Source organism: Ruditapes philippinarum, unplaced genomic scaffold (genome assembly GCF_026571515.1).
Source record: "Ruditapes philippinarum isolate M1 unplaced genomic scaffold, ASM2657151v2 ctg969_1_1_1_1, whole genome shotgun sequence".
Taxonomy (NCBI): Eukaryota; Metazoa; Mollusca; class Bivalvia; order Venerida; family Veneridae; genus Ruditapes; species Ruditapes philippinarum.
In genome coordinates, this window is record NW_026856978.1 from 15,510 (window position 1) to 29,707 (window position 14,198).

The 14,198-nt window shown below is 31.9% G+C and overlaps 1 protein-coding gene across 1 annotated transcript; it reads right to left on the minus strand.

Moving 5' to 3' along the window:
• Positions 1 to 11,114: 11,114 nt before the first annotated feature.
• Positions 11,115 to 12,922, minus strand: LOC132748332 (uncharacterized). The gene is made up of 2 exons (XM_060737915.1): positions 12,725 to 12,922; positions 11,115 to 11,749 (listed from the first exon to the last, which is right to left on the minus strand). Exons 1-2 carry the CDS (start codon positions 12,764 to 12,766, stop codon positions 11,396 to 11,398), a joined length of 396 nt encoding a protein of 131 aa, XP_060593898.1. The 5' UTR covers positions 12,767 to 12,922; the 3' UTR covers positions 11,115 to 11,395.
• Between the last annotated feature and the right edge of the window lie 1,276 nt (positions 12,923 to 14,198).

Here is a 14,198-nt window from a genome sequence, read left to right on the forward strand (position 1 = left end):
CTGTTTATTAAATGACAACTACTTGTACAGGCTTGAAAAAGAATACTTTAACGAGACGCCTGATTTTGTGAAATACTTTACTTTGTAAACGTAACTCATCCTCGCATCTGTTTAATTTTTTTCAAAACCTTATGACTTAATTGTATGCATAACAACGTGGAATTTTGATTCCATTGATGCCTTTATAGATTTATGCCGCTTTTAACTTCTGTTTAAAGCATTAAGTGATTATAACTGTTCAGGGCCTGTTTTTGGTGCTCTTGTTCTTTAACCCATTACGTATATTACGATATATACGCCTTTTAACGCCTTTTCAATCCCCCCCCCCCTTTGGCGTCTAAAATGGTGAAAAAATGCCTTATTTAGGCCCCAAACACTTGTTTTTGTTCGAGAAATGTTGTTTAAAAAAGTGACCACTTTTTCGGAGCTGCCCCACAACCAAAAAATACATCAGGGGGTTGCCAGAAGGGGGATGTGCCCTCTTTTGATTGGGGGGGGGTTGAAGGGGGCGTAGTCCCGCTCATCGCCAAGAAAGTTTTGTACTTGTGAGAGGCTAAAATGACCCCATACCGATCATAAGGTAACGTGTAACCAACGCTGAAAAGCGTTTGACTCTATCTCAATCCATTGAGAAGTTGCAACACTTTGCAGTCAATTTTGATAGAAAAAATTCAACGCAAAATAGTGATTATTGGCATTTCCCCTCGTTGCCATGGTTACAGGAAATTCAAGCCTGAGCATTTTGTTGCAAAGGCAATGGTCCAGTCAACATTTGTGCCAAATTTGATTAGTATTAAATCAGTTTTTAAAGTTTTATAGCAATTTGAACTTGTAACGGGAGACTTTTCAATGAAAACAGCCATTTTCACCAAATGCTCATGAATTAATGGGTTAAACAGACATCTTATTACTTATATCCCGCTCGCTTAGCTTGTGGAGAAGATATTAGTACTGGTACAAAATCAAGGGACACTAGTTCTTTGACTGAAATACTGTGCAATTGCCCTAAACTACAACAAAACAAAAAAAATCCTAAATTCTTAGTTGAATATATCTTATCTAGTCATAATTAAATACTGCGGTTTAGTTACATTTTAATTAAGATACAACCTAATTGGCTTCCTTAGCAACAAGATAGCTATATATTCTACCATCATACCAACAAAGTAGCCGATATTGCTCTATGCAAACCAAACTCCGTCTACGTTCAAGCTTTCATCTCCTAGCAACTATGGCTTCATTTAAACAAAAACAAAACTACCACAAATTTCATAAGATACATTATACAACAGCATTTTAATACATTACATATAAATATTGTTTTTTGTCTCTCATCTTATAAATTATGAATAATAGTTTAATAGCTTATGTACTTTGTTTTTCAGATATCTTTAAAGAATATGTTCGCGTTTTATAGCACGTGGCTTTGTCTGGGATGAGCTTGTTTAAGAAGTGACACCTTCTTACATACCTGAAACATTTACAGCGCTGCTGGAAGTACACAAATTGTATTCGTGAAACAATATTTTTACTGTACTGTTGGGTTACATATCCTGAAATTGTTCTTCTGTTGGAGAGTTCTTCTATGAATAACATTAAAATATTGCTTCGACAGCTTAAAAGAGAAACCATATGTATCGGCGTATGACGGCGAACTAGATACACGCCATAGTACAATTTTGTTCTTGATTATATTTCCAATGGAATGAAACGCTTGATAAATGAACATAGGTTCAGAGTTTAATCTTTTAAGAAACCGGATTGAATTATATCTGGAAAGCCGACATAATGAAAAGACGCAACAATAAAGGGTTCAAGTAATGTATAACACGAAGACGATCACAATAAAGTGAAACCATATGACTTTTGCATACACGGTGCTATTAGGATACTAAGACTTGAAGTCTCACAAGGGAACAACAACATTTGCAGTCATCGCCATGTATTATCTTGAAGCACTGGAGACGCTTAGCATTGCTACACAAATACTTCGTTATGGTTAAAGGAACGGAAATCTTAACACTTTTGACCTTAACTACAACCGCTTTTCCGGTACAATGAAACAAATAATAGGTCAAATCCTATAGAAGTTGTAACGTTTCAATGAATAGAGATCTGGAGGGGAACCACACGGCGTCATTGAATTCAATTGTGGATTTTCTTTTTTTCAGAGATGAAAAAAGGACAGTCACGAGTACGGTGGTGTGAATGATGGAAATTATGTTTCGTTCACTTGGTTCAGGCCGAGATTAACAGAATAGCGGTGAATTGAAACCTAACCATACTTAAACAAAAGAGTCCTGAGTATACAGAAACTACTGGAACTTATTAACAAAGTTGTTTATGTGTACGTTTACTTTATTCTTGTACAACTGTAAATAAGGTATTACGAGTGTATTTTCATATTGAATTTTTTAAAGAATAATAATTAAATAAAAAATAAAAATATGCGTCTGTGTGAGCAATTGATTATATCCTTTATAAAATCAAGACATGCAATAAATTCAATATCAAAAGAAACAAAATTGATGTTATTATCTTTTAATTGCAATTGAAACAATTTGTGTTTTGGAAATGGTAAATTAAGCCAATAGTAAATAAAGCCGTTGTCAAAATATCTTAAACAGAATTGACGTCACAGTGGTATTACAAAATGATTTACAATGTATACATAATGCCGGTAGGTCTAAGCTACGAAAACTAGCTGTTTTCGCGATGATAATAAAATAAAAATTCAACTTATTTTGTTTTAACATAGATCTTTAATTATCTTTCTTTGTCATTAATTCAATATAGTAATACACTTGTAATGTAATGAAACTTGCCCATTTGCCGCTTTTTTGTCAAGTCATAATACATAAAACAAAAGTCATAATACACAAGTCATTAAACAAAAGACAAAACTCCTAAGACAAAATGGCACTTATCGGCTTCCGTAGTTTAGTTTGTCAAATATTGGAAGAGATTTAAGTAGCTATCACAATTCATAGCGGGTTACTCTGTCATTAATCTCAATATTTCGACTGCAAAACCGACCGATTTTACAAACTGATGTATCATACGGGCGACCATCGTTTATATAATAAAAAGCCATGGCGCACAATTTGTTGGGCTACACTGCCATGTATTTTACGGAATTCCGTTAGGGCCATCGCCTATGAATGTGTTGATCTGAAACGCGATAGTCGATAATACGATAGTGAAAACGCGAAATCACGAAACTACGATGGTGAAAACGCGAAAGTACGATGATGAAAACGCGATAGTACGATGATGAAAACGCGACAGTACGATACTACGATGATGAAAACGCGATAAACTATCGTGTTTTCACCATCGTACTGTCGCGTTTTCACCATCGTACTGTCGTGTTTTCATCATCGTACTATCGCCTTTTCATCATCGTACTATCGCATTTTCATCATCGTAGTATCACGTTTTCACCATCGTAGTTTCGTGATGTCGCTTTTTCACCATCGTACATTCGACTATCACGTTTCAGATCAAACCATTCATAGGCGATGGCGATGGCCCTAACGGCATTCCTATGAATGGTTTGACCTGAAACGCGATACTCGACAGTACGATGATGAAAACGCGAAATCACGAAACTACGATGGTGAAAACACGATAGTACGATGATGAAAATGCGATAGTACGATGATGAAAACGCGATAGTACGATGATGAAAACACGACAGTACGATGGTGAAAACGCGATAGTACGATGATGAAAACACGACAGTACGATGATGAAAACGCGACAGTATGATGGTGAAAACACGATAGTTTATCGCGTTTTCTTCATCGTAGTATCGTACTGTCGCGTTTTCATCAACGTACTTTCGCGTTTTCAGCATCGTACTTTCGCGTTTTCACCATCGTAGTTTCGTGATTTCGCGTTTTCACCATCATACTATCGACTATCGCGTTTCAGATCAACACATTAATAGGAAATGGCCCTAACGGCATTCCGTAGTATTTTCCTTTATAGATAAAAATGTTGTAGTAAAATTTAACCATTTTCAAGGAATTCTCTAAATTTAAAATGAAGCAAAGTGGCTCACCGAAATCACATTTTAAATTTGACCGACTTTTTATACCTGATATGAGTGTACCTTTATTTATATCACGTCAAAAACATTCATTGACTGCGTGATTGTGTATAGGGTTACATCCTGTTTTCATCTGAAGTACACGTAACCGTAAAATCGTTTAAAGCTAAAAATATATTTCGTGGAAGGACTTGTGATGATAAGCAATAACCCTGACTGAAGTAATCAAGAATAGAAAATTATTTTACTTTCAGCAAAATACTTTAAAGGCCCACCGTACCCTAGGAACGGAACTATTTTATTCTTCTTTCTCATTTTTTTTTTAATTCTTGATGTCCAAAATTTAAATTATCTGAACCATATTTGACTTTTGTTGCTTTTTTGTAAGCATTCATTTTTACCTTAATTTAAAGCACTTAATGGAGTTTACCATGGCATGAACATTGCTATTATAAATGTTTTTTTTTGTGATTTAACTTGTATTAATAACTATGCAGTGTTTGCACCGACCATGTCAATACACGTAGACCTATTTATCAAATATTTAAGAAACAAACTGCAAAGTTGTTTTTTTTTATTTCAAGATAAATAATATGCTTGTAGAATGTATACCGCAAAACAATGTACGTTTAAACGGAAGTTATGTCGTAGCATGTTATCGTTTGGGCGAAGCAACAAACATGAAAGAATTTCACGAGGGCATAATAATCACAAGGTGGCGCTGTTCTCTTGAATAAACGACAGTTTCCGTAAAATTCTGAATACTGTTTGTAGTTCTTGCTTCCCTTACGGATATATATGTCATTGGTAACAGACAGGACAGACGGTGAGTCACCCGTTTCTAAATTAAACAAGTTGTCCCTGGTAAATTTTAATAAATTTGTATCAAATGAATTATCATTTGTGAATGAAATATGATTTCATAATTTGTCTGGGATGCCTGTAACATGAAATAACTGACACATATAATTTTTAGCATTTTACCCAACGAAACAAAAATAAAACAAAAAACAGACGCTATGAAGAAGGCTAAGCGTATAAAATGGAGAAGTCAAAAAACGAACTGAAAATCAAAGGATTGAGTCGGAACATATTGAGGTTATACAGACTACAAGTAAATAAAATAATGACGCAGTACTGGTCCAATAATTGCGATAATAAAATAACAAAAATCATCAATTTACATAATGTATTTATTCTCATGACTTGAATCAGTTGACCTGTCATGACCTAAATTGGATACCAAATAAAGAAGTAAATACGGAACACTGTGTTTTTCTAAATTATATTAAATATGTATGTAATCTATGTTTAATAAAGGTTTATCAATGGTGGCTGATTTGTGCCATTCGTGTATTGGCCCCGCGACAATGCTAAGTAAACAAGTTAAAACAAGTAAAATGGTTTCCTGCGGTGAACATTTTAATGATATTAAGATATTTCATGTAACTATTTTCAACATTATTTGGGGGGGGGGGGGGGTAAATAAACGTTTGTATCAGGAATATAGTTGACAATATCGATCAATATAGAAGAAGGTCTTTGGAAACTGGTGACCGTTGAAGACCGGAGAAGGTCGAACATAAAACAATTATTTCTTTTTAAGAAAATGATCAAATAGGCCACCCATTTTATGAATAATTCCGAGCAAAAAATGAATAAAGTAAACACACACGTTTACGCAGAAAATATCTCTATTTATTATGGCATATGCCACTACGAATATTTTAATTTTGTAGATTTTCAGTATAAACAATTTATTGTTTGTAAAATTTGAGATAGATATTAAAGAAACATTGATAATTTTCAAGCACATCTTTCAAGTTTGTCCACCTTAAACGGTAAAATAATTGTAGAACATTAGAAATATCACGTAATAGTTTTTTGTTCTCAATTAGGTATAATTCGGACTAATTCCCTACAGGTAAATCCGTAACGTACCGACAAATGGTATTTTTTATTGCCTTGCATAGAAGACATATGTTTCTCAAAAGAAAAAAAAATACCATTTTCTCCTAAACAATAACAACAACAAATACAATTTCGATCACATCTTGAATAGGTTTGATCGCACTAGATTGATACCCTTTAACGTAACACTGTGGTCAACGCAACCAAAAGAGAAGGCAACTCCCTGCACATAATAACGTAAAACACTGGTCAAATATTAGAAAAGATTAGTCGATAAGACTGAACACTCTTTGAAATAAGAAATTAACTTTTCAAGTAATAAAATAATAAAATATATCTGCCAACTCAAACAATCAACAAAAGTCAGTACATAAAATGAATCTTATTATTATGCAAACAAAAGCACATATCGTGGTTCAATCCCCATGCTGAATCAGTTGACCTGTCATGACCTACATTGGATACCAAATAAAGAAGTAAATACGGAACCCCGCGACAATGCCATGTAAACAAGTTAAAATGATGGGGAAGCGGGGCGAAAACACGCTAACAAGCCGGGGCGCGGGACGAAAAGTAGAGATTTAATTGTTATACGTTGGGGCGGCGAAGCGGAATATTTATATATGACGCTAATTAGCGTGTTGTTGTTCGCGACCCCTCCAAATTATTCTTAAATAGCTCCACTTTTCGCTCCCCGACCCCGCTTATAAAATGTTTTCTCATATACAATCGACTGTGAAAAGTGTAGAATTGGTATTAGTTGCGGGGCCTCTGTTGCCGAGTGGTTAAGTTGTCAATGCCAATTCACCGCTAAGGGTTCGAGTCCCGTCAGGGACTTGGATTTATTCATGTAAGGAGGCTATAAGAAGGTCGGTTGTTCTACTCCGTCGCTCCTTCGTGCATCATTTTAGACATGAGCGAGGTCTTCCTCCACAAAATCGGCGTGACTCACAATCCATCAAAGCATAAACAAAACATTATCGCCAAATTGCACATGAATTATATATCTACCAGTACCTAACTATGAATCGCTTTTATATACTGCAAGACATAGACCAAAGTGATGTTTTTGTTTTTATCAAAGCTGTTTAATGAAAAAGTAATCTCTCTATATTTCAATTTGTAACATTGATACTTAATTTGTGTTGGTTTTTGATCCAATTATCCTAATTTGTAACATAAAAAGTTCAACAAAATTATATAAATGTAAATTACTTAAATTTTACGTTTGAATTATATAAAACAGGGAAAAACTTTGACCAAGTTTCAGTCAGGTATATTTTTAAAATATTTTTATTTGCTTTATTCTTGTTATCTGAGTACCCCTTTTACACCACGCGATATGTAGAGTAAAATGTTAAAAAGAAAACAATACAGTTCATTGTCATTTTGCACTTTATAAATAGAATTGCAAACACTTAACATACCACTCTTTGTGCGCATGATCAAACGTATAGAAGTGTTGAAAATTGATCACCTTCAAACCGGATTTAAGAAACCATTGCCATATATGGATCAAACGTCACACTCAACATTCCTGCGATATTTAAAGGTTATTTTTTCATTAAAAATATAACTAAACCAAGCATTTGTCTTAAGACAATTATTGTCGGGAGGTTTTTCGGTAAGTTCCGTAATTTAGTACGATGTACATTTCCAGTTTCTGATGATGTTATATATCAAATATGACTAGGCGACTAAACGCCTACAATCCAACAAAAGATCTCTCCCTCAAATATGACTAGACGGCTTAAAGCCCGCAGCCCAACAATAGCTCTCTATTTCTATCTCTCTCTAATATGACTAGGTCATAACGTTTATAATGAATATATTGTAATACAGAAAATATGGACGATATGCGTCGCAAAGACACATTCTCGCTGCAAAACGTACCAGGTACGATATTCACCGCAAAATGTCCACGTGTGTACGATATGCTACGCAAAACGTCCACACGCGTACGTTTTGCGTTACCGACGTTTTGCTACTTTGTCAAAAAGTATATAGAATTTGAAATTTTAAAACATTAATGTAGTAAGACAGTCAACAATATAGAGCATTTATAATCAATTTGCATTAGTGATGTTCTATGTAACAAATGTTCCTTTGATCAATGTGTGTGAAAGTAATATACTTGCAACAGGTGTATTAATATATTTAAACAATCCTTCGGGTATTGTTATGGTTTTGTAAGACATCCGATTTCAATATTTAAAGCATATTTAAAATGCATCGAGAGTTGGAGAAAAAAAAAAATAATAATTGTGATCTACGCATTACTTCCGTACAACACATTATTTCAATAATAATAATAATAATAATAATTGTATCTATGTATTACTTCCGTACAACACATTATTTCGCTTTTCAAAAGCTTTAGATACATAAATTCCAAGTTTCCTAACAATTTTTACATTTTCTATTGTTAACAATTCAATAAATTTAATCATGTTTGGATGCTTCCAATATCTTTTATGTATATATATTTTCCTTAAATCAGTGTACAATGAACATTCAAGAATAAAATGATATTCGTCTTCTAACATATTACATAAAGTACATTTTCTTTCATCAATTGGTGTTCTTAATGGTCTAGTCCATCTACCTGCCTCTATTTGCAATCTGTGAGAAGACACTCTTAATCTTATCAATGAAAAACAAAACTTATTAACTGTTATGTGATCTAGATATTCTTGAAACTTGAAAACTGCTATATTTCTATAAAATAATGCTCGTGGTGAACTTTGTATCCTATCATGCCAGTTTTGAACAAAATTATCTTTCAATCTTTGTTTTACTAATTCTAGAAATATGTCTGCATTTCCTTCATTTTGCTGTAACCAAACTTCATAAAAAACCTAAAACACATAATACATTTTTCAATCGTGAACACCAATTAACTTTAGTTGGATTATTTTCAAAATCGTTCTTAAGCAATAGATATATCTTATAAATGTACCTATTCTCGTTACTTTCTTAAAATTTTTATCCAGTATTTTAATGATATTAAACAAATGTCTACACTGAAAAGTGTTCTTCCAAGTTCACCGTAAATAAAGTCATTTAAGGTTGTTTTCTTAACACCTAAAATCTGTTTACAAAACTGTATTATTGCGATTTTATACTTATAAACACTTGATAAACCAGTGTTACTACTGCACAAACTAAATTATCAGACCAGGCTCAGAAAGCCATTTTTAAATTAAATAAATATTTATATAAGTTTACATACATTAAACCTAGACATAAGTTAGTGTTATTTGATGTTTTAATTGCACCTATATTAAATTATGGTGGTGAAGTTATGGGTTTTAGTTTAAGCCAGTCAATTGAAAGGACACATTTGCAGTTTTGTAAAAAGATTTTAGGTGTTAAGAAAAACAACCAAAATGACTTTATTTACGGTGAACTTGGAAGAATATCTTTTCAGTGTAGACAATTTGTTTAATATCATTAAATACTGGAAAAAATTTTAAGAAGTAACGAGAATAGGTACATTTATAAGATATATCTATTGCTTAAGAACGATTTTGAAAATAATCCAACTAAAGTTAATTGTGTTCACGATTGAAAAATGTATTATGTGTTTTAGGTTTTTATGAAGTTTGGTTACAGCAAAATGTATGAAATGCAGACATATTTCTAGAATTAGTAAAACAAAGATTGAAAGATAATTTTGTTCAAAACTGGCATGATAGGATACAAAGTTCACCACGAGCATTATTTTTATAGAAATATAGCAGTTTTCAAGTTTCAAGAATATCTAGATCACATTACAGTTAATAAGTTTTGTTTTTTCATTGATAAGATATAAAGAGTGTCTTCTCACAGATTGCAAATAGAGGGCAGGTAGATGGACTAGACCATTAAGAACACCAATTGATGAAAGAAAATGTACTTTATGTAATATGTTAGAAGACGAATATCATTTTATTCTTGAATGTTCATTGTACACTGATTTAAGGAAAAATATATATACATAAAAGATATTGGAAGCATCCAAACATGATTAAATTTATTGAATTGTTAACAATAGAAAATGTAAAAATTGTTAGGAAACTTGGAATTTATGTATCTAAAGTTTTTTGAAAAGCGAAATAATGTGTTGTACGGAAGTAATACATAGATACAATTATTATTATTATTATTATTATTGAAATAATGTGTTGTACGGAAGTAATGCGTAGATACAATTATTATTATTATTTTTTTTCTCCAACTCTCGATGCATTTTAAGATTACATCCTTATTAAATGTTAAGTATTATTACTTTAATGAAAATATTAAAGTGAAATACTTATGAAATACTTACGATACCTCCTTAATATTGGTCTTGAATTTTCGTCTCGTCAAGACCAATAGCTCGATATGGAGGTCGTTCTAGACATAATGACTGAGATCGGTTTACTGTATCAAATATAATTTATGAATACATGTATATCAATATGATCTGCGCATTACATCCGTAAGACTTATATGTATGTACATATATATATATATATATATATATATATATATATATATATATATATATATATATATATATAATATATTATATATATATATATTATAATATATATATGCGCGTGAGTGTGTGTTTGTGTGTGTGCGTGCGTGCGTGCGAGCGTGTGTGTGTACGTTCTTATGTTTGTAATATTCATGTTCGAACTTCTCCAATTATTGATGTTTAAGGTACATTTTACTTGTCATTGTTCGCCATTTATAACATGCTTGTACTGCCATCATGGGCATATTGCCTAATGGAATAAAAGAATATAAACTAAACTATAAACTAAACAATAACGTTAATTTCCCTCGATTGTATGAGTACCGTATCGACCTGTTTGACTTTTCAAAAAATGTGAAGTTAACCTTAATTTTGTTAAATAACACCTTAAATTTTAAGGCAAAATATCCAAGAACTTCTCGTACTCAAAATTACTTTAAACGTGATAATAAACTTCATAAACAGTACTGTTTTCCTTATTTATGCTCCTGAACAACTTCGACAGTCCGTGTTTACTAATTAATGTCTTTTCACAACGTTATCATTCGAATCCAATCATTATGCAACATAGCAGATATCTTTTTTCATTTGACAACGTTTTCTTGTCCAAATAAACATCATCATTGCACTTTTATACGTGCTGTAATATCATTTTATCTGCTTTGGTCAGTTTAAACCAATACTTAATTATTTTAAATATATCATTAATTCAAGAATATACATTAGACGTATCTTAGGCAACAGGGCAGCCGTCAAACACAGAGCTTCAAACAAAATAATTATATGTGTGAACTAAAAAATAAAAATAAAACAAGTCTTACATATATTTCATCTATTGCAATGTAAAGTAACAAAAGAAAAGATTTCCATGAAACATTGCTAATATGTTATGTGTACATTTTACAAAAAGAAGAAGCTGTAAATTAATGTAAGGCATGTTTTGCATGCGCTCGTTTTCTCGACTCGAGCTTTATAAGACTCAAACTTCTTCTGATCCTTAGCACTCCCTTTACGTCTCTTTCTAGTGTAACATTTTTATTTGACGGTATTGTTTTACTTTCTAGTGGGATTTCACTAAACACAGGGTCCTCGGGGTCGAATACAGATACTGTTACATTGCCCCGGTCTGTAAGAATAATCTGGGTCTCTTGTTCTTTGATGGATAATATTTTGCATTTGTTGTTCGAGTGCCTAACTACCAGATCCAATGGCTTTCCGAATTTGTTTGTCACGTTCGTTATGTCAAACGTCACCTGTTGATCCCTTTCGTTGGAACGCTTGAACATGAAAGAAAAAATACGATTTTAAATGTATTACCAATTAGTGTGATTTTGAGATTTTGTAAGGTAATTATATTATTGTTGTGATTTTCTAGAGTGTTGGGAATCCAACTAAATTAACCATTTTATGGGAATTTAAGCACATACGAAACGGTATAAGTGTGTTTAAAGCGTCTTGTCTTCTTTCGATACATGAGATTTAGTTAAACGCAGATTGAAATAAATCCAAACCATTTTATGACCAATACAATCATTACAGCATATCATATTATATACAGATAAATAATCTACAGGGATGAATTCACCAGAATTGTAAACATTTACTATTCTATACTTTCTTTTTCGCTAACAATTTTTGCTGAAATTATTAATATTGATTTTTTTAGTTATTTAACAATACAATAATTATAACATGAATACCCCACCTAAAATTAGTAAGTGAGTAAATTAATTAATTAATTAATTAATTAATTAATTAAAGAGAACGACCTTTAAAACGACAATTCTAAAAACCCTTGAAAACAAAAAAATCATCATATTTTTTGCTGGTATCAATATGTAGTGTACTTAAATCCATGTAGTCACAGTAATTACTGAATATATCAACTATCATAAATACATAACCCTTGCCCTTCTGACCGAGTCTGCAATTTTCATGTAATGTTGTTTTATTAATTATTTCGAGGGATTACTCTTTTTCTAGATTTTTATTATATCAGAATTTAACTGACATTTCACACAGACATTGAAGTTTACAGCAACCTATGTAGTTATCGTATTAAGACATTTACGAGAAGGTGATTGGACAGTCAGTCCCGCTATTAATGTAATATACGACATTTATAATTTTTCACTTTGACCTTCTGCTCTTTAAACCTGGTCACAGTCAATGTAAATTTAATTGTTTCCAATGCTGTTGAAGAGAATTATGTTTTTAAACTTAAATTTAAAAATTAAAGATCTTAAACTCACCTGAAGTTTCATTTTTATAAACTCATCACCTTCCTCTACCATTTATCCTTTGAAAATTTGCATATATTTCACATACTCTTCAGTCAAGACAATTAAAAAAACATTACATTTCTTTGTGTCAAAAATATCAGGTTTTGTAGATTATTACAATATAACAAGTGACGATTTATGGTTAAGATTATTATCCGAACTTTATAATTGTATGTAATCTTCGTAATAGTGATTCAAACAATACAACCAAATCATCGATATTTATTAACATAATACCAGTTTGTAGGTCTAGTCTAGTCTCTTGCGATAGTTGCCAAAATATATTAGTATGTAAATATTATTGTTTTATTGCTGATTTAAGTTTATCTAATTTCGTTGTAAGCCATCTGCATGATTTATATATGAAACCATTGGGCAGATCGAAGTATATATAATTAATATCATACAAGTTTATATCACACGTACTCGTACATTCAACGAATGCTTACAAAAGGGTGTTGAATTCAACGATCAGTTGGATTAACCTAAATCTGGTAGTAATATACGGTTATTGAACTTTAATTGATTTTGTGTTCTTAATTTCTATTTGAATCACACTCCTTTCGTTCTCAAGTGCCTGAACGATATGATTTTCTAAATTATAAACAAGTCAAGAAATTAAGCGTGGAAAACACGTGACATATGTGCAACATAAATGCATATTGTGCATAAATTGAAACTAAAAGCAGATTTATTGCATTAATTGAGTAATATTAAGCATTCATTTGAGTATTATTTCCCCATTTAACCAAGCTGTTAATATCGTTAAATTTACAGGGTAATAATAATATGGACATGGTGTATAATATGTAACACCTGCCTGCTGTTTGACAATATCCATTTTAGTGCTCTTGGGTAGAAAATATCCACTATCACCCGAGTGTTGCGTGTTAATGCCTCGGGTATAATATTATTTATATTAGTTGAAATTATTTGTAGCAACCGGGAGACATGAGTTATCTATGTTTTTGAAAGTGAGAAAATACATACAGATTTATACCCCCATATACATAAGAAATAACTGGGAATATATCCTAAGGAGTGATATTCATTTGCCTAGATTTATAAAAGAAATATTTCCTATAGAATGTTAAATGAAGGCGGTATCCTATTATAACACAATATATGTCTATAGAGGGAAGTTTAACATAAATTAGATACTTAAAGCCGCAGTAATGAATCCAAGAACTGAGCAAAACAAATACATTCTGTACGCAGTATGAGTGCATTGCTATTTCATAAATGGAAGTGAACATTTTGTTCTCTATTGTAATTTGATACGATTTCCCTAACGAAAGTACGCAAATAATTTTCTATTGTATTCTATTCTAAGTGATTGAATTCCTCATATTGGAAGAGCCAATTTAAGAATTATAATTCATGCCAAAAGATAAAACATAATGTCAATTGAATAACGACGACTTAGTTTTTACCCTGCTGTGGC